Source organism: Aquila chrysaetos, chromosome 19, assembly GCF_900496995.4.
Source record: "Aquila chrysaetos chrysaetos chromosome 19, bAquChr1.4, whole genome shotgun sequence".
Classification (NCBI taxonomy): domain Eukaryota; kingdom Metazoa; phylum Chordata; class Aves; order Accipitriformes; family Accipitridae; genus Aquila; species Aquila chrysaetos.
This window is the reverse complement of record NC_044022.1, coordinates 8,771,408-8,797,149: the sequence shown is the minus strand read 5'-3', so window position 1 is coordinate 8,797,149 and position 25,742 is coordinate 8,771,408. Positions and strand designations below refer to the sequence as shown.

General features: G+C 42.2%; 1 protein-coding gene across 19 annotated transcripts in view; it reads left to right on the top strand.

The window, feature by feature from the left end:
- Positions 1–2,377: 2,377 nt before the first annotated feature.
- Positions 2,378–25,742, top strand: part of ZMYM2 (zinc finger MYM-type containing 2) — a 96,936-nt gene continuing 73,571 nt past the window's right edge. The window contains exons 1-5 of one of the 19 annotated variants that reach the window (XM_030042482.2): positions 2,378–2,593; positions 3,722–3,779; positions 21,833–21,961; positions 23,145–23,268; positions 24,540–25,399. In XM_030042482.2, coding sequence (XP_029898342.1) covers positions 24,550–25,399 — 850 coding nt within the window. In that variant the 5' untranslated portion in view covers positions 2,378–2,593; positions 3,722–3,779; positions 21,833–21,961; positions 23,145–23,268; positions 24,540–24,549. Of the gene's footprint in view, positions 2,661–2,757; positions 2,902–3,203; positions 3,384–3,721; positions 3,780–6,275; positions 6,391–21,832; positions 21,962–23,144; positions 23,269–24,539; positions 25,400–25,742 lie in introns of those variants that run through there. The other 18 variants (XM_041118421.1, XM_041118423.1, XM_041118422.1 and 15 more) reach the window with 18 other exon arrangements.

Sequence of the window (25,742 nt, the reverse complement as noted above, 5' to 3'; positions counted from 1 at the left end):
ATGGTGTGCTTAATTATTTTTGTCTACATTTGAACACATGAATTAAAACATAGGGTTACATATCCATAGGGGAACAAGGGTTCTCTGGAGTTCTAGACTTTTATTTATAAATACATTTCAGTACAGTTCCAAAACTGCAAGCAAACCCATTAAAACTTCTGTTTGAACTGTATAATCTAAAACATTAATGGAAATGGTCTATTGCTACATTGCTACATAAAAATCCCAGATAACACTGTTCGGTAATGTCTATTGCTAGGGCAGTGGTAAGAGGAAGGTGCTCTTTGGTTAGTTTTTTAATGACTAGTAAGAGTGATAGGTTTCACTTAACGTGTTTTAAATTAGAAAACCACTTATTTTCTACCATCCATTTCTGGTACAATGTAAAAACAGGTGCTTAAGTCCTCTTGAATTTCTTTCTGACCTTCATCAGAAATTAAATGTTTAGGGATAAGGACTGTTGTAGAACAAAAGACGTCTTCCCAAGATGTGCAATTGGAAAGGTTGGCAAATATGTCATGTGGAGGATGACTTAACATGGTTTTGACTTGAACCTAGAAGATATTCAAGGCTAATAATGGAAATGGTCAGGAGCCAGCTGACCTGATGGAGTGTGTGAGATTCAATGTTGAAATTTCAACAGCTGTCTGGTTACCGTGATCATAATTAGCTGGATGGTGTGATGCTGTAGAACAAAGTTTATTAATTTACAGGGCAACTTTGAGGACACCTTCAAAACAGATGGTGGTTCATCTCCATCGCACTTTCTTCCTGGCAGTGGTTGTGTCAGAGCTGTTCGCCATCAGGCATGAGCAATGGTGGTGCCAGCTGCCACCAGCCCCGAGGTAACTCTCTCCCCCCACACCAAGTAGCCCTTCCAAGCTTCATCTGATAGCTAGGATGGTGTGGAAAAAAAAAAAATTAATTCCCATCAACAACATAGAGTAACAGTGTTGGAGAAGCTTTTGGCTTGAGTTGTTGACCAAAGCCTGTGTCTCCGGGTGGGACCATTAGGAAGAAATCAGATGTATTGTTGTGACAATAGAAAATTTCTGGTCTCTCCCACACATGAAAATTATTAACCAAACGCATGAAGGGTGGTTGAGGAAGGAGGCAGCCCTTAAGTGGCTTCGCCGCCGCCCGAGAGCAAGTCTGCTCCGCGGGCTCCCCAGGCTGATCGCGCGGCAGGCTCCCACCTCCGGGCTGGAAATGGCGCCGGCGGCTTGAACCCGGCTCCTTGCGCATGCAGGAGGCTCTCTCCAGGGGACACTGCTCCGCGTGGTTGACACGAACTGATACCGGCTGGAGGAGGCAGGGCGGGGGATTTGCTCGCTCCCTCTCCCTCTTCTGGGCAGAGGAGGATGAGTGAATGGGGCAGAGCGGGACCAGCGCGCCAGACGGCAGGCTGCGCTCCCCCAGTCCTCGAAGGAGCGGGCGTGAGTGCCATGGCCAGCGCGGGCGGAAGGAGCCGCGCAAGGGAAGTGCGCATCCTCCATTTTGGCGGAGGGCGGGCGGAGAGCTTGGCTCCCGGCGCCTGGCCGCCGTCACCGGCCGCAGCGCTCTTCCCCAGACCGCGGCGCAGCCGGGGGCACCCGGCTCCTCATCCCGTGGGGAGCCGCGCAGAGGCGCTTCAAATGGACGCCCCGCTGCGCCTCACGTTGGTTCGAATTGGTCCCAAGCTCCCCGCAGCAGCTTCCGACAAAATGGAGGACGCCACCACTGCTACCACCACCACCACCACCACCACCAGCTCCTTCAGGAGCCATGTCGGCGGCTGACATGGCGCCCTCCCCCGCAGCGGGTGGGGGCAGGAGGGCGTCCAGGGGCGAGGGCGGCAAGGAGGCGCCGCTCGGCGGGGCAGGCTGCGGGGCAGGCGCCCTGCCCGGGATACGTGCGCTCTCTGCCTTTCCCCTGTGGGAGCGCTTCCATTATCCGCGCTCTGTCCCTCATGGAAATGGCCCCAGGTTCAAAGCCCTGCTGAGGAAAGGAAGGAGCGGGGTCGCACCTCTCAGAGGAGCCCTGCCAGCCCTATCGCTCGGCGACGGGGGGGTGGGGGGGCGGAGTGGGAGAGGCGAGCCCGCGCCCCACGGGGGCTGTGGCGCCCACAGGGACCGAGCGCAAGGCTAGGATGGGCAGCGCAATCTCCTCGCCGGCGGCCGGCCGGAGGAGCGCAGCCGGCACGGCACGGCCCGGCCCGGCCCCGGCGGCAGCGCAAACTTCTGCAAGTTGCTGCTGTCAGAGCGCTGCGCGGGGAGCGCGAGCGCAGCCCTCGGACGCGGGTAACGAGCCGGTGGGCAACGATCCGGGTTCCTCAAACCTGATGGATCAAAGTGGGAAGAACCCCGGGCATGGCCAGGGGGAAGATTGGCAGTTTATAGGGTCAACCGGCTGCGGGCGGCTCTGATGGATGGGCCGCCCACCCACTCCGCTAGGCCAGCGCGACAGCCCGCCCTCTGGGGGAGCCAATGGCGGGGCAGGGAGGCGGGTCTCCCCCGAGCTCGCTTGGCCCGGTTCCTCCTCCCCTTCGCTAGCAGCTGCGCTTCGCCCGGGACTGGACCGAGTTAGAGTTGAGACGCCGGAGGAGTAGCGCAGAGTGCGTGCGTCCCCCGCCGGGGGGAGGGGGGGGGGGGGCTCCGTGCCTGCGAGCGGTGGGGAGCCGGGTAAGGTGGGGGCGCAGGGTGCTGCACCTCAGGGGCGGGCTGGCGGGCGGTTGGCGGCGCGGAACTGCCCCCAGGGCGGGGATGGGAGAGCAGCCGCCGTGCCTCCGAGCTACCCGGGCTAAGTACCCCACGGTGTCGTCGCCGCTGCGCCGCCACCTCTGGCGGCGGCGGCGGGGGCGCGGGCAGCGGCGGGGGCGCGGGCAGCGGCGGCAGCCCCGCGGATGACCATCGTGGCCCGGAGGTGGGCGACGGGTGTAAATGGGGGGCGCCCGGGGGCAGCTCTGAGGGGGGGGGTAGGGGCATTTGGGGGAAGGGCCGGGTCTGTTTTAGCGCCTCCTATTTTAACTCCCTCCCTCTCTCCCTCCCTTCCCCGCCGGGCCCTCGGCTGTTGTTCTGCCCCGGTGCCTCCCCCACCCACCGCCCTCGCCGCCCCCCCCCCCCCCCCCCCCCCGCGGGTGCCTCCCTCCCCTGCCCGGCGCGGCGCTCCGCGGATCCTGCCGCCGTCGCTGCTCCCCTCCCGTATTGTTTGGCTGGGTCTCTCTAATGGCGGACAGGAGGCGGCAGTGCTGCTGGCCGACTGCAGGGGGGCAAACCCGAGACCGGGGGCAACTGCCGCGGGAGCGTGCGGAGGGCCGAGGCGCTCGCCCGGCGCCGAGGCGCCGCCGCTGAGGGCCCTGCGACCCCCCGGGGCGCCGGTTCAGGGCTGCTTAGGCAAGTTAGCAGGTAATATTTGCTCCCCGCCGTGGGCGCCGCCGCTGCCTTTACCCCCCCCCCCCCCACCCGCGCGGAAGAAGCGCCCGGTGCAGCTGCGCCCGGAGCGGCTCCTTGTCCCCCCTCCTTCAGCGGGGGGCAGGCGGCGTGGGTGTGCTTGAGGAGTACCCCACCGCCCCCGGGGAGGGCAGTTTTTATTTATTTATTTATTTATTTATTTACAGGGTTGGGATTAAAGGGAAGTGGTGGGTGATGCAGGCGGTACCTGCCCTGGCCGGGCAAAGGAAACGCTGCTTGGGGGCGCTGGCTGCTCCTCGCTGCCCCGTGTTAACCCCATGTCTTTCCCTTAGGCTCCAGCCCAGTTTGGTGCAGCCTTGGCAGAGACCAACAAGGAGAGGGAGCTCCATTGTGAGTGCTATTTACGTATCTATTTCTGCCTCTGCTAGACCTGCTTAGGGAGGGCTTGACCCACCCCCCATATTCTCCGGGGGCAGGGGTAGAAGGAGGGGCCTCCAGGGTTGGGTGGGGAAATTCCTGGGTCCAGCAGCTGCTGCCCTGGGGCGAAGCCCCAGTAATGGCTGTGAGGCGGCTCCTCCTCGGGGTGGGCGCTGCTGCTGCAGACATCGCTCCTGCAATACCAACTCCGGCAAGCAGACGACGGGCTGCTGCCGCTGCTCACGTTACCCGGCTCAGGAGGGAGGGGGAGGGCATATTTCGGGTGCCCTCTAGAGTTTTAGAGCGTGTATTAAAATCCATGACGAGACACCTTTAGCCATCTTTGAATTTTTTTCCCCCTGTTTCTCCAATCCCGTGTCCTGAAGCTAAGGACATATCTTGAAGCTAAGAAGAGGCATGAGAGGTTTCAAATAACCCAGCAATTTGCAGAGCGTGTTCCAGTGTCTCTCCTTTGTGCGTTCAGACTGGTTCTTTGCGCCCGCAGGTTTGCTTGGGTGATTTTGTTGGGCGCCGCTGGCGGTTTGTGCACCTTGGCGGGGCTTCTGAGCCGTCTGCTTTGCTCCTTCCCCAGAAAGCTCGAGGTCACTGGGGAAACCCACAGCCTCTTAATAGCGAGCGTTTTCGGCATTTCATCTGTGTGGGATTTTCAAAGCAGGTTGTGATCTCTGTTGGATGTTAGGTCGGCTAAGGAGAGGCTGATTACCAATCTCTGTCTGTAGCATTGGGGCGTCATTTGACTCTGGTTTGTGCCCCTTTTAATAATGGGTTTTGGGGTGGTGGTGGGGGTTTTTGCTGCACGGGGGCTTCTGAGGTCGCAAGGTAGTGCAGCGAAGGAGAAAGTGAGGCGGCGTGCGCAAGGGGAGAGGTTGGGGAGCGCTCGAGTTCGGCCGCGGCCGCGGGCTGTGGCCGCTAGAGGCCGCGCGACAGGCGCAGCCGGCCCCGGCGGGTCTGGTGGGTAACGTGCCGCCGGAGAACAAAACAAAAAGGCAGCAGCGCCTGTCTTGCGCGCTGGGTTCTTCACTTGGGTGCAGGAGGGATTCAGGTGTTGTAGTCTTCCCCACCACTTGTGTCTTGAAATAATTCCCCCCCCCTTGCCATTCTACATAGTAGATTTCCCAGATTTGCATAGCTTGCAACTTTCTTTGTCACTTTTTGGTGGCTTACATATACAAAGAATAAGTGGTTCTCTGCAAAACCTCACTGCTTAGGAGGAAGGCATCAGATTTGCATCTATTCTGAGCTTCGAAAATTACCAACCTCATGAAAGACCCTAAGAGTTTGTATGGCCTGTTATCGTTAATAAAGTGGTCTGTTCCAAACCTTGACTTCTTACTGTAAGTTTCAATTGTAATTTTTTAACTCTTACTGTGTCTTGGATGCAAGGTTACCATCTAATTTTACTTCTGATTCATTATATATTCCAGTCAGAATGTTCTGCTTTTTCTGATGCTTCTTCATGTTAAAAAAGTTACTTCTAAGAGTGATCAAGGCAAATAATGCTTTGGAAGGAGGGAGGCCGTTGTGTTGGAAGGGAGTGAAAAAGGATGTTGTGTACTGGAGCTGGCTTGAAAAAATTTTTGCAGCTTTGTGTGGCTGCCTGTGAAAAGATGAGAATACTGCCAAGAACAGCTGTATAGCTAAGATTCAGTAAACCTTAATAAGCAGTTGCCAGCTGGTTTGTGAATTACACTAACGTCTTGCACAGAAGCATCGTAGTAGATGGCACATTGTCCTCCTCCAACTGTCGTGGTATAGCCTTTTCTCTAGCACATGACTGGAGGTAAAAAGTGTATCCTATGGCATGTGATGGGCCATGCTGTTGTGTGAGGGAATGTATTCGGTGCTTACTGCTGCAAGGTCAGCTCTAGGAACCAAACTCTGCAGCCACAATTTGTGAAAATAAAGGTGGTGATGGGACATTGTTAGGTAGTTAAACTAAATAACTTGTTTTAATAAAAGACTGTCTTAATTGGAGTATCTAATACATTTTCTTCATATTATTGTTATTAATCCTCTTTGACTCCAAATATATGATTGCATTTTACTGTTGCTTACCCTGGAATAATATGCTAAGAGGGATTTGCATCAGCAAGAATGTACAAATGCCAGTGAAAAAAGTGAAAGCAAGTTTCTTTGTCTTCTACAGAGCTTGTTGAAGTATATGGAGGAATGTGGGACCAAAACTTTTTTTTTTTCAGATTTTTGCTGTCTTGTCTTTTTTTTGTCCGGCAGCATCATGACCAGTCTTGCATTGTTGCAGTAGCTTTCATTTTGGTTTCAAGGCCTAAATATAGAATTACTGAAGTTCTGTTGTCTTGTGTCAGAGTTTGCAACCAATTGATATACTCTGCAACAAAAGCAGAATGAGGAGTTCTGTGAATAATTTCTATCAAGTATTGTTACTAATGGAAAATCCACTGTTCATGGAGAACTATTTCCTTTTTCCAGAAGACATGTACATCACAAATAACAATGAACTCAACCTAGCTGTGGAAAGGGATTGAAATTTGAAGCTCAGAAGAGTTCAAAAGACTAGTAAGCTGTCCCTTCTGAGAAGTTTGAGGTAATACTTGCCTCATGAGGCTCTTAAAGCCCCATATGCTACAGGAGTTTTGTTGTCTGCGGAAATTGTTGAGTTTACCTCAACAGTTAAAAGTGCTTTTTTTGCAACTTCTTTTGAACTTCATTTCAGTGATTTAATCTTACTAGGTGAATGCTCCAAGAGGATAACTGGGTTTCTGAGAGTTTAGAGTTCAGAGGAAACTTGGCTTTTCTTCCATACTTGTAGCCTACCTATATGCTGCTGGCAAATATGGCTGGCAGTAGATGCTAACTTGGTATATGAATGATCTGCTCAATTTAGATGCTAGTATTAAAATTCTTCATATTGGGTTAAGTTTTGTAAATTTGTCAGATAGTGTTTTGTAATTCTAAGAGAGCTTTTAAGTAGAAGGGAGCAGTGTGAGACTTCTGGAATGCAGTTGCATGGTATGTTCTCTTCAGTTAACACTTTGAATATATTGATTTTATATCATAGTTTTCCAGCTGCACAGTGGCTTCCAACTCCTGTTTGTTGCCCACGCTGCATGTGTTGGTGTAGACGAACTTCAGTTGGGCTCTTGATCCTGCTGCCATTTTTGGGGGAGAAGCCCTAATTCCTATGTGACTGTTCTCAGGTGCTTCTGTGGTTTCTAATGCTCCAACAAGCCTTGCATCTTTGCTGCCATGTGGATCTCCATCCCTTACCCCCACCGAGATGGCTAAGTGTTCATTGCTGCTCTGGTTGGCTTGGCTGAATACGAGCTGGCAGTGTGCCCAGGTGGCCAAGAAGGCCAAGAGCATCCTGGCTTGTACCAGAAATTGTGTGGCCAGCAGGACTAGGGAAGTAATCGTCCCCCTGTACTCGGAACTGGTGAGGCTGCACCTGGAATACTGTCTTCAGTTTGGGGCCCCTCACTACAAGAAAGACATGGAGGTGCTGGAGTGTGTCCAGAGAAGGGCGACGAAGCTGGTGAAGGGTCTGGAGCACAAGTCTTATGAGGAGCGGCTGAGGGAACTGGGGTCGTTCAGTCTAGAGAAAGGGAGGCTCAGGAGAGACCTTACCGTTCTCTACAACCACCTGAAAGGAGGTTGTAGTGAGGTGGGGGTCGGTCTCTTCTCCCAAGTAACAAGCGATAGGATGAGAGGAAATGGCCTCAAGTTGCGCCAGGGGAGGTTTAGATTGGATATTAGGAAAAACTTCTTCACCGAAAGGGTTGTCATGCATTGGAACAGGCTGCCGAGGGAAGTGGTTGAGTCACCATCCCTGGAGGTATTTAAAAGACATGTAGATGTGGTGCTTGGGGACATGGTTTAGTGGTGGACTTTGCAGTGTTAGGTTAATGGTTGGACTCAATAATCTTAAAGGTCTTTTCCAACCTAAGTGATTCTATGATTTCGATGCTGTTTATTTATACTTAAATTGTTTTGGCAATTTAGGGCTTCTGTCTTCTGTTAGCTTCCAGAAAATAGCAATTTTAAGACAAAACCCATGTTTACTGTGAAACTACATGCCACTAGAGTTCAGTAAGATTCTCACACACACACAAAATTTGATTATATGTCTGTATGGATGAGAACATCAACAGTTGCAATAGATGAGATCAACAACTGGCCTTTATAGACAGGTTAGATCATAAATCTTCACTGAGGGATTCTCATGCCTTCACCTGAAATATCTCATGAATTGGACATGTCAATGACGAAAGTTGTTTTCTTACTCCAGTTTGCGATCAGAACAAAATAATTTCAATCAATGGTTATAATACAGATGACAAAGTCAGGTATTACTAGTCCACCATAAATAAAATTAACAGAGGTTATTCAGTTTTGTGGTCAGCTGAGAGTCTCCAGTGACATGATTGCCACCAGTGTATTTTTCAAACTGCTCTGTGTTTGGAGGGTGTTTATGCTTTGTAAGTTTGTCCTAATGATTAAGCATTCTGTCTTTATCTGTGTTTCCCAAGCTCTTTGGAGCTACCTTTACTATAACTTCCTTCTCTGCCCCTTCTACCATCAGCCACTGGAGAATAATCTGATGGGGTTGGCTGGCATTCATCGTTGAGGCAGGGGTGCAGAAGCAAGTGTTCAGTGCTCCGAACAGAGTAGCTGCAGTAATGGTTTGAAATGTACTCAGGCATTACTAGTGCCCTCCCCAACCATACTGAGTGTCAGTAGCACAAGAGGATTGTGGTGGGTTTTTTGTTTGCTTTTTTTTAAAGTTTGGCTGAGATGAGACTACTTTGTCATGCATTGCTGTTGTGCAGAAAGGATAGTTTTAGGTCTCTAAAATACTTAACACTTACTGCTTTACCTAAAATAAACAAATTGGGCACTCTGTACTTCACTGTACGTTAAGGTTCATAAACTTTTTTCCTTAACTCTTACAAGACTATCAGAATCCTTCAGTTCGTATCACTAACTTTTAAAAAACATAGTATCTAAATTTGTGTAACTAGTGCTGTACAAAAGTCTTTCAAGGCATAGTCCCTACTCATTAGTTTTAATACTTAGTGACACATGCCAAGCAGGATGTCATCTTAATTCCACCTTTTCCCCTGTTTAATAGATTGTGCAAAGTAGTGATGCATACTTGGTCACATGCTCTGTTAGCTGATGGAACAACAACTGCTTAGATACTTGCACCATAGCTCACTAGTCTAACTCTTGGGAGGTTGGCAAAGAAAGTGGATCATTAGGAGAGGACAGTGGTGTTATGGAAGGGTTCGTATTGGTTTCTGTATGTAGCTTCCTCAGTTCTTTTGTTGTGAAAGATGGCATTGGAAGAAGATGGTAAAATTGGGCATAAGACATAGAATAACTATGTGCACGATTTTCTAATTTAGGCCTGCTATGGCTCATAGTCACTCTTAGAAACATGGACCTGTTTGTTTTCCTCCTGCAGACTTTTGTTGGAAGCATATTGGCATCTTAAGTTCCTTTAGGCTCTTCTGTGCAATGTAACTGTACTGAACTTTAAACAAAAGCCCACTCATGATGCAACTATCCTTCCCCCCCTTGAAAGTTTAACCTTGGCAAAAACCTCACTTTTTTCTGGAGTTCCTTTTCTTTAGATCCCTGTAAGACCTCTCCAGTTTGGCATTTACCCCTAGTACTACATCAAATTTCTCTAAAAGGTACTTTGTTAATCTCATTCATAAACTCGGCTATCATCTCTGTATGGATGACCTTCAGGTCTCTGTCTGTTCTGGACTTGCTCACTTCTATACCAGCTAGATCTCACTGTGTGCTTCTGACTTCTCATTGTGGATGTCTGACCTTTAGCTCAGGCTACTATCACAAAGGCAATCCTTCCTCCCCAAAAGGAAAACTTTGTGCCGTCTGTCACTTGTGGACAGCATTGTCATGAGATCCTTACTTTAAGCCCGTAATCTAGCCCTTGTTTTAGACACAGCACACACTACTCTTCTAACAGACTGCAGATTTCTTCCATGTAGTAAACTGTCCCTTAATTGTTAATAAACAATTAAGTGTTTGTTATTTAGTTGTGTTAATAAATCACATGACTAAATCTCATACCTTGCCTTTGATCTCTGTATCTTGTGGTAACAGTTTTTCTTATGGTTGTGGTAGAAATGATCCTGCTCTGTTGATATGGATTCACAATGCTGAACAAGAGTGCTTTCCTCATCCTCTGCTTTAACTGACTGGTCTTTTTGCATCTTGTATTTTATGGTTGTAAAAGTAACAAGTTACTTGCCTTTAATTTAAAGTTGGGGTTTAGCTGTGAAGGATGTTATCTATCTTTTTGTTGTTGTTGTTAATGAGATTTTAAGTGCTGCTTAGAAAGTGACATCGTGGTAGTTAAACACTTCTGTTCATTCTCCTGTGATGCTGTTTGTGCTTGGAGAAGTTCCCTGTGTGCACCCTGTAAAGCAATTGCAACCTGGTAATGCAAAAGAAGGTAACTTTAGGAAACAAAGCCTACTAAAAGCCAAACCACTGCCTTCCCTGTCACCCTGGGACTCAAAACTCACCATCCTTAGAATAAGAACTAATTCTAACCGTTGTTTATGGTGGTGGTGTTTCCTTGTAGTCTTCTTTTTGTGTCTCTCCATCTGTTGTCCCTTATGTTTCGGTGGTTTGCTCTTTGAACAGTCTTATTCTGTGTTTGTACAGTGGCTACCATAGTGTGGTCCATAACTTTGGCTCCTAGGAGCCTGTGATAACAGTTGCAATGTATGGGTGTGTTATCAGTGTCTTTTTTCTTCTCTTTTTTTTTTTTTTTTTTATTAATGTGTATGTGTGTGTGGAAAGGGGAAGAAGACCTAGTGTTTTGTTATACCTGAAATAATGTCATCATTTTGTTTGAGCAAGAATTGATGATTAATATACCAAGCTATATACATTTCAGAATTCTTACTAAGCTGGAAGAATTTACCAGACATCTTTTGAATTAACGTTTAGTATTTCTGTGTGCATGGGTTTTGGGAGGGGTTTGTTTATTTTGTTTTGCTTGTGGTGGTCGCTGTGGTTTTTTTGAAAAATATTCATTCAGAAGGTGAGGTTTTGTTCTGGTGGATGGTGCCTCATTAAAGAAGCCAAGTAGTATCTAGAAAGGCCAGGTAAGAAGTTATCTGTAATACATATAATAAAAATATAATTGCAGTTTAGAAGTGACATAAAATTGAGACCTCAACAAAGGTTGGTTGGTTGGTTTTTACCAGACACCAATGTTGGATATATCTTGGAATTGTTGCCATTGTCACTGTGTTTGGCCATCCTTATGTATACTTCTATCCAAAGAACTGACAAATAGAAATACTGAGATGGTCTCAGTGTATCAGGCTAATATTGTGTATAGTACAGCAGTTATGATCTGAACTAAGTCCAGCATTTTTTAATAATTAAAAAGAATTGGAGAGTTTGGAGAAGACCTACAAGAGTGACTTAAGGAGTGGAAAATATGCTTTCTATTAACAGACTTTAGAAACTCAGTCTGTTCCTCAATTAGACAGGAATAGATTAGGGTGTGACTTCATCCTAGTCTAGGACAGACTGTGTGCCCAATAACATATTAGATAATAGGGTGCTTTTCTCAGCCCCCCCAATCTTAAAGTCTCAATTTCTGAGTGATGGTTATTGCCTAAGCAATACAAATTCAGACAGGGAACAGTGTGTAGCCTTTCAGCAGGTAGGATAACTAAGAGCTGGGTTAACTAAGAGTTGGAATAACTTACTGAGGCATCACTTTCTTCTTTTTAGGCAAAAGTTTGAAGAGGATTTGAAAAGCTCCCTACTAGCAAAGCTAAAGAGTTGTTTGGTTTTGGTTTTTGGTTTTTTTTTTTTTAGCTTGGAGTACACTTCATGTTCTGCAGTTCTTTATTCCAGTTACAAATTTGTCAAAAGACAAAATATTGGCTTAGAACAAATGCTATATAGTGTATTTTTCATGGGGTTAAATTCTAATAAGCATATATGCTTGGTTGCTTGACTGTTTAAACCAGCCTAATTTAGGGTTGTTATTGTCCTCTCTTTGTACCAACACTGGCCTTTTCTGTTTCTTTTTTTGGGGGAGTCAGTTTAGCTCCATGAATCATCACAATGAGATTTGGGGCAGGGGGAGCTGTGTAGGTGTTGGGTGTTTGCTCTAGTTTTTGTATTTCAGCTTTCTACCGTGTTAGCTCCCATGGTGGACTGGCTAGGACTTGTAAACAGCTAGGGAGGAAGAGTTGCGCTGGAGAACGTGGGAGAGAGGAGTAGGAATTCAAAACCACAGTAGTCCTGTGCTGAACTGGATGTGGTTTATTGTTGTGGAACTGCAGCCTTAGCAAATACAATATGCATCTAGTTGTTTAAAAATAAAGCTACCTTTTACTTTTTAAAACTAGTTTGATAAACTGGAGTCTTGATTGCAAAATGTAACTTGCAGCCAGCCAGCCAGCAAGCGCAGCTGTGAAAACCTGTCATACTTGCCTTGCTTACTGTATCCATTCTTGCCTTGGATCCCATTTCCCATCAGCCTTACTTCAGCACAGAACTTGAACTCTTGTGCAGTTGCTTTTTCTTTTCTTCCCATTCCTTTTTTTTTAATCTCATTTTGTTTATGATGGTAAGATTTTCTTTCCTTTGTTATATTATAGCTTCATTGGCTGTTTACTTGGTCATAGTCTATGTCGGTTTCCCTCCTATGTGTAGCATAGTATTCACGTACTACTCTCTTAAATTCGGTTTTCCCTGTTCTGAATTACTAGATGTATTGAATGCTAATCACTGCAGGTAAATTGTGTCCAAGAAGCTTGTCCATACTGGGCCAAAAATACTAGGTTTTTAGCTAATACTTGGGTATTTCTCAGGGATGACAAGTCTGGTTGAGACTACTAGCTGATGTTAGTTGTTGTTAAAGACAAGGAAAATGGTCTTATCTACACAATTCTTGTTCATTTAAGAACTATGGCATGACAGTTTTTCTTCTTTCTAAGCACATGCAAAGTAAAAGGATTTTAAAAGCATTAGTAAAATAGATTTGTGCAGTCAGGCACTGAGAAACTGGGTGTGCTGTTAGGCATGGTGGTTACCAGTTATCCATGCAGTTACTTGTTTCATGGGCTGTACGTATACGAAAGTAGACTGAATGCTAGTTTAAATTAAAAAAATTAAAAAAAACCAACAAACACAACAACCAAACAAGAGGAAGCACTAATGAAGAATAACATTAAAAGTCCTTGTTGACAATTAGTAAAGCATCTTCATTTCTAAAATGTGTGGGAATAATACGGGTTGGGCACTGATAGGATAGGAAGCAGCTTCAGGTAGTCCTGGTGGACAGCAAGTTGAACATGAATAATGTACCCTTGCAAGGATGAATGCAAACAGCATACTGGGCTGAATTAAGCAAGACTGTAGCCAGCAGTTTGAGGGAAGTGATTGTTCCCCACCGTTTGATACTTGGAAGACCACATCTACGGTGTTTAGTCCAGTTTTGGGTAGACCCTCTTATAATGAAGATACTGATATGCTGGAGTGAGCCCAGTGGAGGGCCACCAGCTTTAGAGGTCTGGAGCACATAACAAAGAAGGAAAAGCCTAGAGGGTTGGGTGTGTTCAGACTAAAGAGAAGGCTGGAGGGAAATGTTACTGCTGTCTTCAACTAATTAATGGGAAAGTATAGAGAAGATGAAGCCAGGCTCTTCTCAGAGATGCACATTGATAGGATGGGAGATAACAGGCATAAGTTGCAACAAGGGAAATTCTGAATAGTAAAGATAATCAAACACTGGAAGAGGGTGTCCAGAGAGGCTGGGAAATCTATATCCTTATAGATATTCAGCGGTCTGTTGGATAGGACCCTGACAACCTGACTTAACTTCAAAGATGGATCTCGCTTCTAATTTGTCACTGCTGTGAGCTGGAGTAGATTTGATAAGGTGATATCCAGAGGTCTCTTTCAACATCAGCTGTTCTATTAAACTTGCAGCATTTAAGCTAAGTCTGATATCATTTAGTGACCAAGAAGGTGCTCTCCATTGATATGCAGTGCTTTACTGTAAGTTAATTTGAACACTTTTTTCCCCCAATAACACAAAAATAAGAATTTGTGCTGTTCGGGTAAAATTATTAATGAAATGTGGATGCATGAAATTGTTTAAAAACGGCTTCTTAAAACTACCTTAAATGTACTGACTTAAAAAGTGTATTTTACAGGGAAGGTTAACTTCTTAACAGAATTGGCATTATTTTAGTTAATAAATTGGTCTGTTTCTAAACATGTAGTTCTACAGGATGCATTAGATCTGGTAGGTCCCACCCTCTTGCACTTGAAATTTCTCTTCTTGTTTTCTGCCTCTGGTTGTTTTTTCAGATTTGATTGGTTTATACATGATTGGCTGTACTGCCAATTTCTTGTAACTTTACAAATTTGAAAGATTGCGTGCTACTTGTGTATATTAGGTGCTTACAGATTAGTATAGTCCTTATGATCATGATACAGTTCTATTAAAAGTATAGCCAATGCAACTATACCTCTTATGAAAGAGAAATAGAATATTTGCATGGTTACAGAGCCTTTTCTCATTAGTATCTATAGTAAATTTGTAGCATTTGCTGTAATACATCTCTAAACAGAGTGCTTCCAACCATGTTGCCTAGAACCTGTGATAATTAAAAGCTGTTTTAAAGGGTTTATACACTGTGTGTATTACTATCTCAATTTAATTTCTTGAATGCTAGCAAAAGCTAGGGACTTCATAGATTTGAATTCTCAATTAATCTTCATTAGTCCCTGTGGACCAAGAGTAAGGCATGTTTTTGAAACGTGCTGTGACTCACTGACATTTATCGGTGGCCTGTATTCTGTTGCCCAGTCCACACTGCTAAATAATTTTACTACTCTCAGATCTGTTTCTAATCTAGCCATTCGGTATGTATTTTTTTCCTACTAAGTATTATGTTTTTTTTAAAGTTAAGATCCATCAAATGACAGTTTGGCTTCTTTGCATGCTGTATTCAGGCCACTTTCTACTGTTTCTTTTTATTCTTCAGTATTTTACTTCCCCTTTTCCTATTTTCATATCTTTAGCATATCGTTTCTCTACTGTTACTGTACTGCTCCCTTTCCACTTAGGTCATCTTTCAAGTCTGTTGCTGTGGTCTAGTGTTACCTACTTTCCTGGAAATAGATAGGCATTTGGATATAAGTAGTAGATAGCATTTAGATATAACTTATTCTGAGGGTCCTTTGGTTCTTTGTCTTGTTTCACCTTTCTGTTCCATTTATAAGAAAGGATATCCTTAAGCAGCACATAGCTGCTTGAGTAGTAGAGAAATAAAATTTACTGTCTACCGCATTACACATAATGGCTTTTAAGGCTAGAAGTGGTGCTGTGTTCTTGCTGATCAGCACCCTTTCATGATTAAACAGCCGTGAAATACACTGAAAGTGTGTGTATAAGGGGGAGATACATGTCAGTGTGGCTGCCCTAAAACTTATACATAGTCAACATCATGATTTTGATTTGCCATGAGTTGCTATGCCAAGTGCTGCTTATACCCCATGAGTAATCTTGAAAATGATAGGTGCTTGGTGTAGATAAACTTGCATTCAAGATTGACCCTGAATAGAATCAAGTTTGAGTTTGACCCTGAATTTTGATTCTGTTCATGCATACAGGGGAGCAGTTCTTAGCACTGGTTGAGTAGGAAGACCCAAGGAAGAGGCTGTATTAAGTGAAGGTATTCAAATGTTCCTGGAAACATCAGTTGGAAACCAGATGTCAGCATTCACATGTAACACTGGTGGCTGCAGTGCAGTTGAGATGCTCAGGAGATACCGGAGTTTGCATGTTTTCAGTAAGCTTTAGTTTGTGTGTAAATAGTTTCTTTTTTGAATAAAACAAAAATTTTCTGACTCAACTGCTTCAAAATATTTCTTTCACTATGTAGATCTTGCCTTTTTACTCTTCTTAGTTGCTGTCTTTGCTGGTTTACAGGTCTTTGTGTGCATATGCTTTTCTCTTAAATTTCCTGAAATCTGAGACAAACACATTTTGGGTGTTATGTAGTGACTTTTAGTAAGCTAATTTCTTCAATCCATACAACTCCTTTGAAAATCTGGGGAAAGAATGACATTTGAAGCAGCTCCAAATGTCTTGGAAAATAAATTCTGGAGTAGTGTCTCTAGGCTGAAGTAATGAGATCTCAGGCTTTTGTAATGATGGTACTCAGACAATGGATAGATGAGATTTGTGGACCTAAACTTAGTATCCTGTTCCTGAAAGCTCCTACATGTGTTCTGAAAAAAACAGCAATATAAATACATTCATGGGTTAGTGTTAAATGTTATTCAGACTTTTGGTTAATATTTATAATGAACTTTTATAATATTTTAAGAAAGACCCTTGTTTTACTTTAGTGAATACACGCATTTGAGTTCAGCATGGAGTATGCAAGTATTTATGTTGAACTCAGTAGCATGATTTGTGTGTGAAGCTAGTAGACTGATGAAATAATTGTGTCACTGTGGCCTTAATGTAGTATGTTAGGTTTGCTTAAAGTTTTAGATACCATACTGATCGTGATCAGCGACTATACATGTGTTTTAATATTCAGTCTGTCGCTGCTTGTGTCATTGTCAGTTAGCATGTGCATTTTGGATTGTTTTATGCAGTATTTGCTGTCAGGGTAGTGCAGTTCAGTCTGTGGCCATCGGATTGTCACTAGTATCCTGTCTGCTAAAATGATCTCTACACTGAAGTTCAGATCTGTGACACCAACCTTGTTATGTTCAGGCACAGCTGTTAGTGTTTTTGCACAGAGATTTTTGTTTTGGGGAACTCATATTGCTGGAAAGTACTCCAGCAGGGAAGTCAGCTGGATCAACTTTTGTCTGGTTATGTGTGTGGCTGCAGAAGCAGCTGTGCCACATGATAGCATAACAAAATGAGTCTGTGGACCTGATAACTAGGTGGAGCTTCAGAAGTGTTAAAACTTTTGTTAAAGTCAGAGATGTAGAAGTTGACAGTAAATCAGAGCCACTGCATATCTGAGGCATATCTGAGCATGAAATGCTAGGTTTGATGACTAGAAATCCCGCAGGAAGGATATCAGGAGGAAAAAAACCCCGAACAACAAAAAAAAACAACCCACCAAACAAAAAATGCTGAATGTTTATAGTAAGAACATTTAATAAAAATGGCTTTATTGTGTGGTTCCTGTGGTAAGAGTTTTCTATCTGATGACCCAGAAGGGCCTTACAACTCCTCTTTTTCTAACATGGAGTTCTCACATAGGTAGGTGTCTGTCCATACATTATTCATTACCCAAATTGAGACTGGACTGCAGTAGCAGCATTCAGATTTAGCTTAAAGCTGGCTTAAACTGCAGCCCTTTAAAAATGTTGGGTTACTTCTGCTTTTCTAGCACTTGTTAGTTGTTACGAGTGAGTATAGTTCGGCTATTAGACTGCCTCAGTTGCAGTGTAAAAGAGCTACTTAAAGGTGATTTTAATTGGAGTGGTTTACTTTTGCTTTTGGGGTGAACTGTGGCATACATTCAGTCAGCCACTGGGGTTCAGTTGATGGTTCATACCCCAAGAAAGCCATGGTATGTGGGTTGCATCTGGTTGTGTAGGGAATTAACATTCCTGAGTTGTAGCAAGACATTACAGCATACTGTTAAGCTAGAGGGCTTCTTGCTAGCTGCATACAGTCTTTACAATAGATTGAGGTTTTGATCATCAGACTTACGAATAGTCAAGTGATAAAAAGTGACTTTCTGTAATAAGGAAGGATAAGAACTCTTGGAAGTAACTGAATGAAGGAATTAAATGTTGTTATGGTCAAAGAAATGTCCGGGTCAGGAATTAATCGTTAGAACTGTATAGCCTCACAGAACATTGAGATGCGTTCAGATGAGTCTCTTACCTGATTATTTTGCATAAACGTTGACACCCATCCCCCAACTGAAGTCAGCCTGACAGCCATAGGCCAAAATTCAGATTTTGGGTAAGTGGGTAAAGCTTCCATGAGGCTAGTGACATTTCTTCTGCATGTAAGAATATTATTATTATTCCTCTACTAGGTTAGATTAATTGCTCTACTAGGTTAGTAGACAATTCAGTGACCTGTTTGCAACAGTGATGTCTAGGAATAGAAACTTGGCAGTTAATAGCGTGATTTTTCTGCAGGTGTATTCTGTTTTTCAGCAGCTGGCTGGCTAAGAACTTTTGTAGAGTTGCTTTTGGACCACTATGTTTAACAATTATCACTGCATTTATTTTTATTTTTGCCCAATCCCTATTTGAACTGGTTGCCTTTCTGGTCTCTGTAGCCTTCTGCAGCAGAGACTCTCACAATTAAGAAGAAAAGAAAATGTTTCTCTGCGCAATAGATTATTAAATATAATTATTTCACTGGGTGCCTTTTTGTGTGTTGTAAGACACTGAGCATAGCTCTCATCTTCTGTGTATTTTTTTCCTTGCAGATTTATCATCTTCCTTGAGTTGTCTTTCTTTTCCGAGAAGACTTTACTATAAATCATTTATGTAACTCATCTGTTTTTCTCTTTCTCTGAAAGGGGGTGACCTGAAACCTTGTGATAAAAAACGTAGTTCACCCGCATCTTGCTTATGTAGTGACAAATGTGTTCGGTATTGTTCTTGATTCTTCTTTTATATTGTTTTTCCTCTTTGGTTGTTGATGATTGAGTAGCTTTGATTTGAAAGAGTGAAAGAGTTGCAACTTGGATCTTAAACTTCTACTTTAGAGGAACTGCTAGGTATGTAGTTACTCTTTTCTCCCTGTTCATTACCTTGCATTTTTGACTAGTGATTTTGCCTACCATACTGTCTGAGCATTCAGTACTGTGATATCCTTCTGTAGTTCTTTACAACTGGTTTCTGTTTTCAGCTGCTGTGAATAATTTTGTATAATTAGGAAACTGTCACTTAGGTAGTCACTGTCCCTTATGGTTGATTTATGTATGTTGACCTATATAATTTTATTTTGGAACCCCTCTGGTAACTTCTATTTATTGTGATAACAGCAAACAACACATTATATTTTTCTCTTTACATAATTACAAATCCCCCAGAGAACCCTTTGTGAAATCTTTATTATAGATAATTTCCACTGCAGTCTTTAGTGAGGAATGTGCTTGAATGCCTTTTGGAAGTCTTAAGTGCTGTATATGAGTTTAATCAGGGTTGGTCAACAAGTCTGTGAACCTTTCAAAAGATCTCTCCAGTAGTCCTGTGAGGCATTACCTTTTCTTTGTAAAATCCATGGTAATTCTTTCCCCATATATAATTTTTCTTTTGTGTATTCAGCTGTAGTTTCTATCAGTCTGATTAGTGATGGAGATAGGACTGTAGTCTGTTATTATTTGGGTAATTGTTAGCACCTTCTGCTTAAGTAATTGGTTACAGATACTGAACTATAAAATTGCTGACTGTCTTTAGAAATCTTAAGTGAATGCCATGTGGCCCTAGTGATTTGTTCTAAAATCCTCTTCTGTTAGCACTTTGATAAGACATTTTTCCTCTGACTTGACCCCTAGAAAGAGAGCTTAGATGTGTTCTTCCCTGATCTTTTCCTTACTGAACATCAAGGCAAAGAGTTTATTATGTGTTTTCTGCTGTGGTTCAGGCTTCTTGGGTACTCTTTTTCTTTAAGAAAATGTTACTGTTTGTAAAATTGGCAAGAATTGGCATTTTAGACAAACCTTGGCTCTGACATAGCTCAGTAGCCTGTCTTGAGCCGTGCCTAGCAAAAGGTAGAGAATAGGGCAAATGTACATGAAACTTCCCCCTAGTACAATTACAGAATCTTTGTAGGTCAGAGACTTCCTGATGGTACTCTTTATGGCTTTGGGGGGTCTTTTTAGATTGTTTGTATACTGAATATGGTGAAGTTTTTAAATGGCCTTCATGCTCTCAAGAAGCTTTTTGTTCTAGTTGCTCCATTTAGTTTCCTTTTAACTGGGTTCCTCACACTTATGTTGTTCTCCTTTTTGAAGTAAAATGTTGAAGTAATGAATTATTATTATTATTTCCCTGGGAATTTAAATATGCTTTTCTAGACCGCTGTCTGGATAATTACATCTTGAACTATGTTGCGTGGCTCAATTAGATCAGGAGTTGTTTTTCCTTCTGTTAGTCTTCCAGCTGGTTGCAGTTGGCTGTGTTGTAAGAATTTTTCACCATCATTCAGTGGTGGTTTTTTGGGGGGTGGGGGGGGGTGTTTTGTTTTTTTTTTTTTTCCTTGGGGGGGGGGGGGATGCTGGCTGTCCTCTTCCCCTAGTCTGCACAACAGTAGTTGAAGTCTTCAGTTACTACTCTGCAGTCTCTCTTGTTCCCCTTATCTCACATGTGCTGTCACCGTTGAATGGAAGTGATTGATAGTATACCATTAATACGCTATTTCTTCTAGTTTGGATATGGAATTTAAATGCAGCACAGTACCTTTTGAGGTAAATAATTTAGTGAGGATACTGTATTTTCCTAGCAGAAAGTAGTATTCCTTCACTGGGACAAATCAATTCCTCTCTTCTTGTTCCTATGTTTGTACTTTAGTATAATACTGTCTCCTGGATTTTGTCTGTCTCTTCACTTTTGAAGATGTCTCAATTATGTAGTCTCTCAAAAGCAGTCTTTCAAGTTTTCCTTTTTTATTTTTAGGATTCTAGCCTTTATATGGAAGTACTTGCACATGCTGGTCCTACTTTGGATGTCTGTTTCAAGTGCCCTGTGTTGGTGGAACTGTAGTTTTGGCTGGATTTCAGTGACTCCTTTTGATTTTTGTGACTTTGCTCCAAGTATACATAACCATGACTGTGCTCTTCTGTCACCTTCATTGCAGGTGTTATTAATGGCACTTAGTAAAGGCTTTTAAATTCCAGTTTCTGCTTTTGTTAGTGGAGTTTATTTTTTTTTTTTTTTTTTTAGGTAGATGCACACCCCACCTCAATTTCTGCAATTCATGATAAATTTTAAGCTATTTTATCATTCAACAATGGAGTTAAGACTTGGCCTATGGAGTGTTACCTAGCTGGCTATCTTAAAAGCTGTAGTATTTGTCATCCTTCCAGAGAAGTGTCTGTATTTTGCCTTTTATTTCTTCCAGCAATTAAGCCTTGAATGTACCTATGGGATTGTAATTTATTTCAGTGTGAAGACTTTTATAGATGAGTGACGTAGCCTAATTTAAAAGGGGGACACGCAAAGCCTGGTTCAGGAAGGGCTGTTGTATATTGGTATTGCCTCTGTTTCCATCCAGCTGTAACTTTGGTGTAATTTTCAAAGTCTCAGCAATTCATCCAGTGATCAGTCTAATCAATCTTACAGGTTTCTAGCAATTGTATTTCTATTGTTAAGCATCTTTCGCTGTTACCACTTGAGGTATGAGGTTTTTCCTAGTTTCCCATTCTAAACCTTTTCACTCTGTAGATCATTCCTTTTTTGGTAGTTTTTCTTTTAGAAATACTGACTGTGACATTGCCTATGTAGTTTTTGTGTTTCTCCTTGGTAGTAGCATTTTTAGAAAATAAACTACCTCATTTTGCAAATTTTTGGAAAAAAAATCCAATTTGGGGGTAATTTTGTTGCTGTGTCTTGCAGAGGCAGGAGCTGGTATTTGTGAGGAAACATATGCAGATTTTACTTGTGACTATGCACTAAGACTTAAGCACATAAACTTTTCTTATTTTTGTTATACCTAATAATACAGGTCATTAAAACCTTTTTAAGAGCCTTTGTGGAAAAAAAATGTATCTTTTTGCCTAATTTTATTTGTTTTGGGTCTTGCCTTTGCTACATATTATATGCATGTACTGTAATACAGCCCCAGTCTGTCTTTCTACTAAGGATCTGTAAAAATAGGAATAGCAAAGGTTCAAGTCAGGCCTGAAGTATAGTCTTGGCATAGTCTAATTTCTTCTTTGCTCCCATCTGTTCAGGTATATTTAAAACTTTATTAAAAGCTTTATGTGCTCGTGATGCTTTTGTCCTTGTAGAGAAAGAAAATACATGGAATAAACCTGGGAAATTTTAAGAATCAGTGAACTGAATTAATTCTTTTCAGCAAAAGCTGAGATGTAGGGAAATCTAACTCTGAATTATTCAGCCCTAGAGGGAAAAATAAGGTAGGTAAAAGAGAATATTGGATTAAATTAATCTTCAGTGTAACTGACTGATTTCCAGGGAGGTACAAGCCAACTGCATTGATAATAATTTTTTTTTTTTTTTGTAAGAAAACCTCTTTTATTCCAATTCAATGTTACCTTTATTGCAGTTCAAATGCTATTACATAATAGCATTTGGCTGTAAGGCTAACATATGAAGGAATTAAAAGGTGGTCGCCTCACTTCTAGGATTAATCTGGTTCACAGCTTTGCTGTTTGGTCGTCATCCCCCTCTTCCCTGCTCCCGCTCAGTTAATGGACAAGAGGGTTTCAATAATGTTGTAAATGCTTAGAAGAATATTTGAGCTTTATTCCTCTGGGCCTCTTTCCTGTCCAGGGATTTTAAGTCTGTCCTCAAATAGTGGATAACTACACAAGTTGATACTCTCTATTTTAAAAATGCTGCCAAGTCTGGGAAACCTAATGACTGTTAATAAAACCTGAAGAATAAATATAGGCTTGAACTTTGAACATTTTCAGTCTCTTGTGAGAGATCACATGTGTTGATATAAGCTATGGATGCCTGAACCTGTGCTAAGTATCACTGCAGTGCATATATACCATTTGAAAATTATTAGCAATGTAAGGTTTATATTGCATTGTAAGCCTGATTTATAATGTATGTTCTATAATTCTCCTTTTGCTTTATCTTAATTTTATCATAGTATATTCTGCTGCAAGCATCAAGGAGGTTGGCATGATACAAAGCAAAGCAATGTAACTGTGAAGGTTTTTCTTCTCAATAGCTCAGTTTGTGAACCATTTATTTCCTTAATATTCTATTACAGATAGACTTCTTAATTCTAGTGTTCAGTTACTTAATTGCAGTTATGTCTGTCTGTCTCTTACCAAACATTGTATTTTTTCCATCTATCTGTAAAGCATCAAACAAAGGATTCTGGAAATGTGATGTGACAGAGTGGAAAATCTCAAATAAACAGTACTGTTGCTGCTTTACTCATGGCAATGTTTGTGTAGACTGACATTCTCTCTCTAACATTGTAGGATGATAGTGCTGAAAGTCAGGTTTGAACTTAAACTGTAAATTTAAAAGAAAGTAAGTTTAATGAACGTAATTGGTAGAAGAGGTTTGAAATGAAGAAACTGTTTTGGATAGCTAATGTTTGTTTGAACCCTGTTTCAGAACACACTGCTTTTTTGGAGAGCAGCAAGTTGATACAGGAAGAGCAGGTTCCCCACAGGAAAGAAAATAAAAGCTGTTGGAGCAACTTATTAAGGTAAACAGATTGCAGTGGATTTCTGGATGGGTAAGTATTGATGAGCAGGATATTTCTACTTCCTCTATTTACCTTCCTTTACAAAGGATTTATAAAAAAGCACAGAAAGCTACTTCTAGCCTTTCACAGAAGCTCAGTGATGTCACACACTAGTATATACTCCAAGACATACCCAAATTGTCATGTAATTATGTCTGTATTTTTCTTGTTGCATATATCAAGATCAATTCAACTTACTGATTTTTAGTACAGCTGTTTTTTAGAGAGATCTTAGGTCCTTTAGCACCGATGATATACTGGTTTGGAATTACAGGTACAGAAATTGTATATCCAGGTTGCCTTTTATAATTTTTTTAAATTCATGGTAGAGTTGACAATTATAAACAACAGATTCCCCAAACTGAACAATTGCTAAAAACAAACAGAAACCCCCAGGCAAAGTAGCTGTTTGGGAAGGAGCCTGAAGAAGCATTGCTTGCTGTTAAAAAGAAAAGAGTTGAAGTAGTTGAAAGCTGCAGTGGAACAAGAGGTAGTAAGTCTGGACCTCAAATGAGCTGCCTCTGGTAGTGGCTAGAAATGAGAGGTTGCTGCGTGCCTTCTGCTGCTCAATAATGTATCTGTTCTCATCATCTGCACCAGTTCCCTATCTCTTTTGTTTACTTCCATATTCCAGTTATATTGGGCCCACCTAAGGAGCTTTGGCAGTGTGGCGTTGGGGGAAAAATCAGTCAAATTTCAAAGTTGTTAATATGCAAAGTGATGTTGCTTTTTTTTTTTTGGTATGCACTTGGGTATGCATTTCAGTCTTATTGTATAAATGTATTGATATTGAAACTCTAATATTTCTAATAGGAATGAAATTGAATAGGAATTCAAATTTTCTTTCTGCATGTCTAACTTTTGATCTTGCTTTGCAGTCTAGCAAAAGCAGTGTTACAGGATCATTGTCTGCATATGTGGGTGGGAAAGGGACTGAGAAATCAGGATCATGTGATAAATACCATCAAAAAAATCTATTTCCTATGTATGTATGTATTGCTGAACATAATGATGTGTAGCTTTTGTGTGGGAAATGGTGATGGCAGGTTTTTTTGCTAGTACAGGATTAGAAAGTAAATGAATGTTAAGGCATTCAAAGAAGAGCATAGAGAAACTTCATTTTTTCTTTACATGATCTCAGGAAGAAAACAAAAGCTGGAACTATTAATTCTGTAGTTATTTTTAAGAAATGTTGTCGGAAAGTTTTATCTTGCTCTGAATTTGGGTGTGGTTTTTCTTGCTTTATGTTTTTCTTCAAACAGCAGATCTGGAATGGACACGAGTCCTCTGGGAGGATTAGAACTGTCTGAACATACTCCTGGTCTACTAGGGAATACCACCATGGCAGCAGGTCTTGCAAATGTAGGAAATACATTTGGAGGTCCACCAAGTTCTTTAGTTTCTAGACCTAATAAATTCCAAAACTCGCCTATAGAAGATGACGATGATGTAGTTTTTATTGAACCTATACAACCTCCACAAAATTCTGCGTCACTGATAGCAGATCAAAGGAACATTGCATTTACATCATCAAAAAATGAAGAACTTCAAGGGAATGATTGCAAAATGCTTCCTCCTCCAAAAGACTTAAATTCGCAAAAGGGGAGTGTAAGTGAAACTATTATTATTGATGATGAAGAAGACATTGAAACAAATCAAGGACAAGAGAAGAATGCTTCCAGTTTTAATGAACGAAGACTTCCAGAGTGTAAAAATAGAGCCAACGATATGGAATTCTCAGCTTCCAGTTTTTCAAGAAGTAAGGTAAATTCAGGAATAGGTAATAGTGGTATAACCACAGAACCAGACTCTGAAATTCAGATTGCTAATGTTACTACATTAGAAACAGGTGCTATGAGCTCTGTGAGTGATGGTCATTTAGAAAATGCTGAAAGGCGTGACATGAACTTAATGATTACACATGTAACATCACTGCAGAATGCCAACTTGGGAGATGTATCTAACGGACTGCAGTCAAGTAATTTTGGTGTTAATATGCAAACATACACCCCATCTTTGACTTCACAGACCAAGACTGGTGTAGGACCTTTCAATCCTGGTAGAATGAACGTGGCTGGAGATGTATTTCAAAATGGAGAATCTGTGACTCATCATAATCCTGGTAAGCTGCAATTCTGAACATTTCCTTAAAAGCTGAAAATAAATAATAGAGTGTTTGATGAAAATATTTTTGGCAGTGGCACTGCTTAGTTTTTCAGCTTAATTCCTATGGAAGATCTTGGTTCCCTTCATTCCCATCACAACCTTATCTGTGACTTGGGCATAAAATACGCTTGGTGACATAGTGTGTTAGGTAGGTGAACTATCCCAGTTTAGCAATTAGTGATACCTTCAGATGTTTTGAGACACAAGTAAAGCTTTCTTCATGACTCAACCTCTTTAATTGACACAAAGGTTAGTGTATCTATGTAACTTTTGTACCTTTTTGTGGAGTTCTATGACTA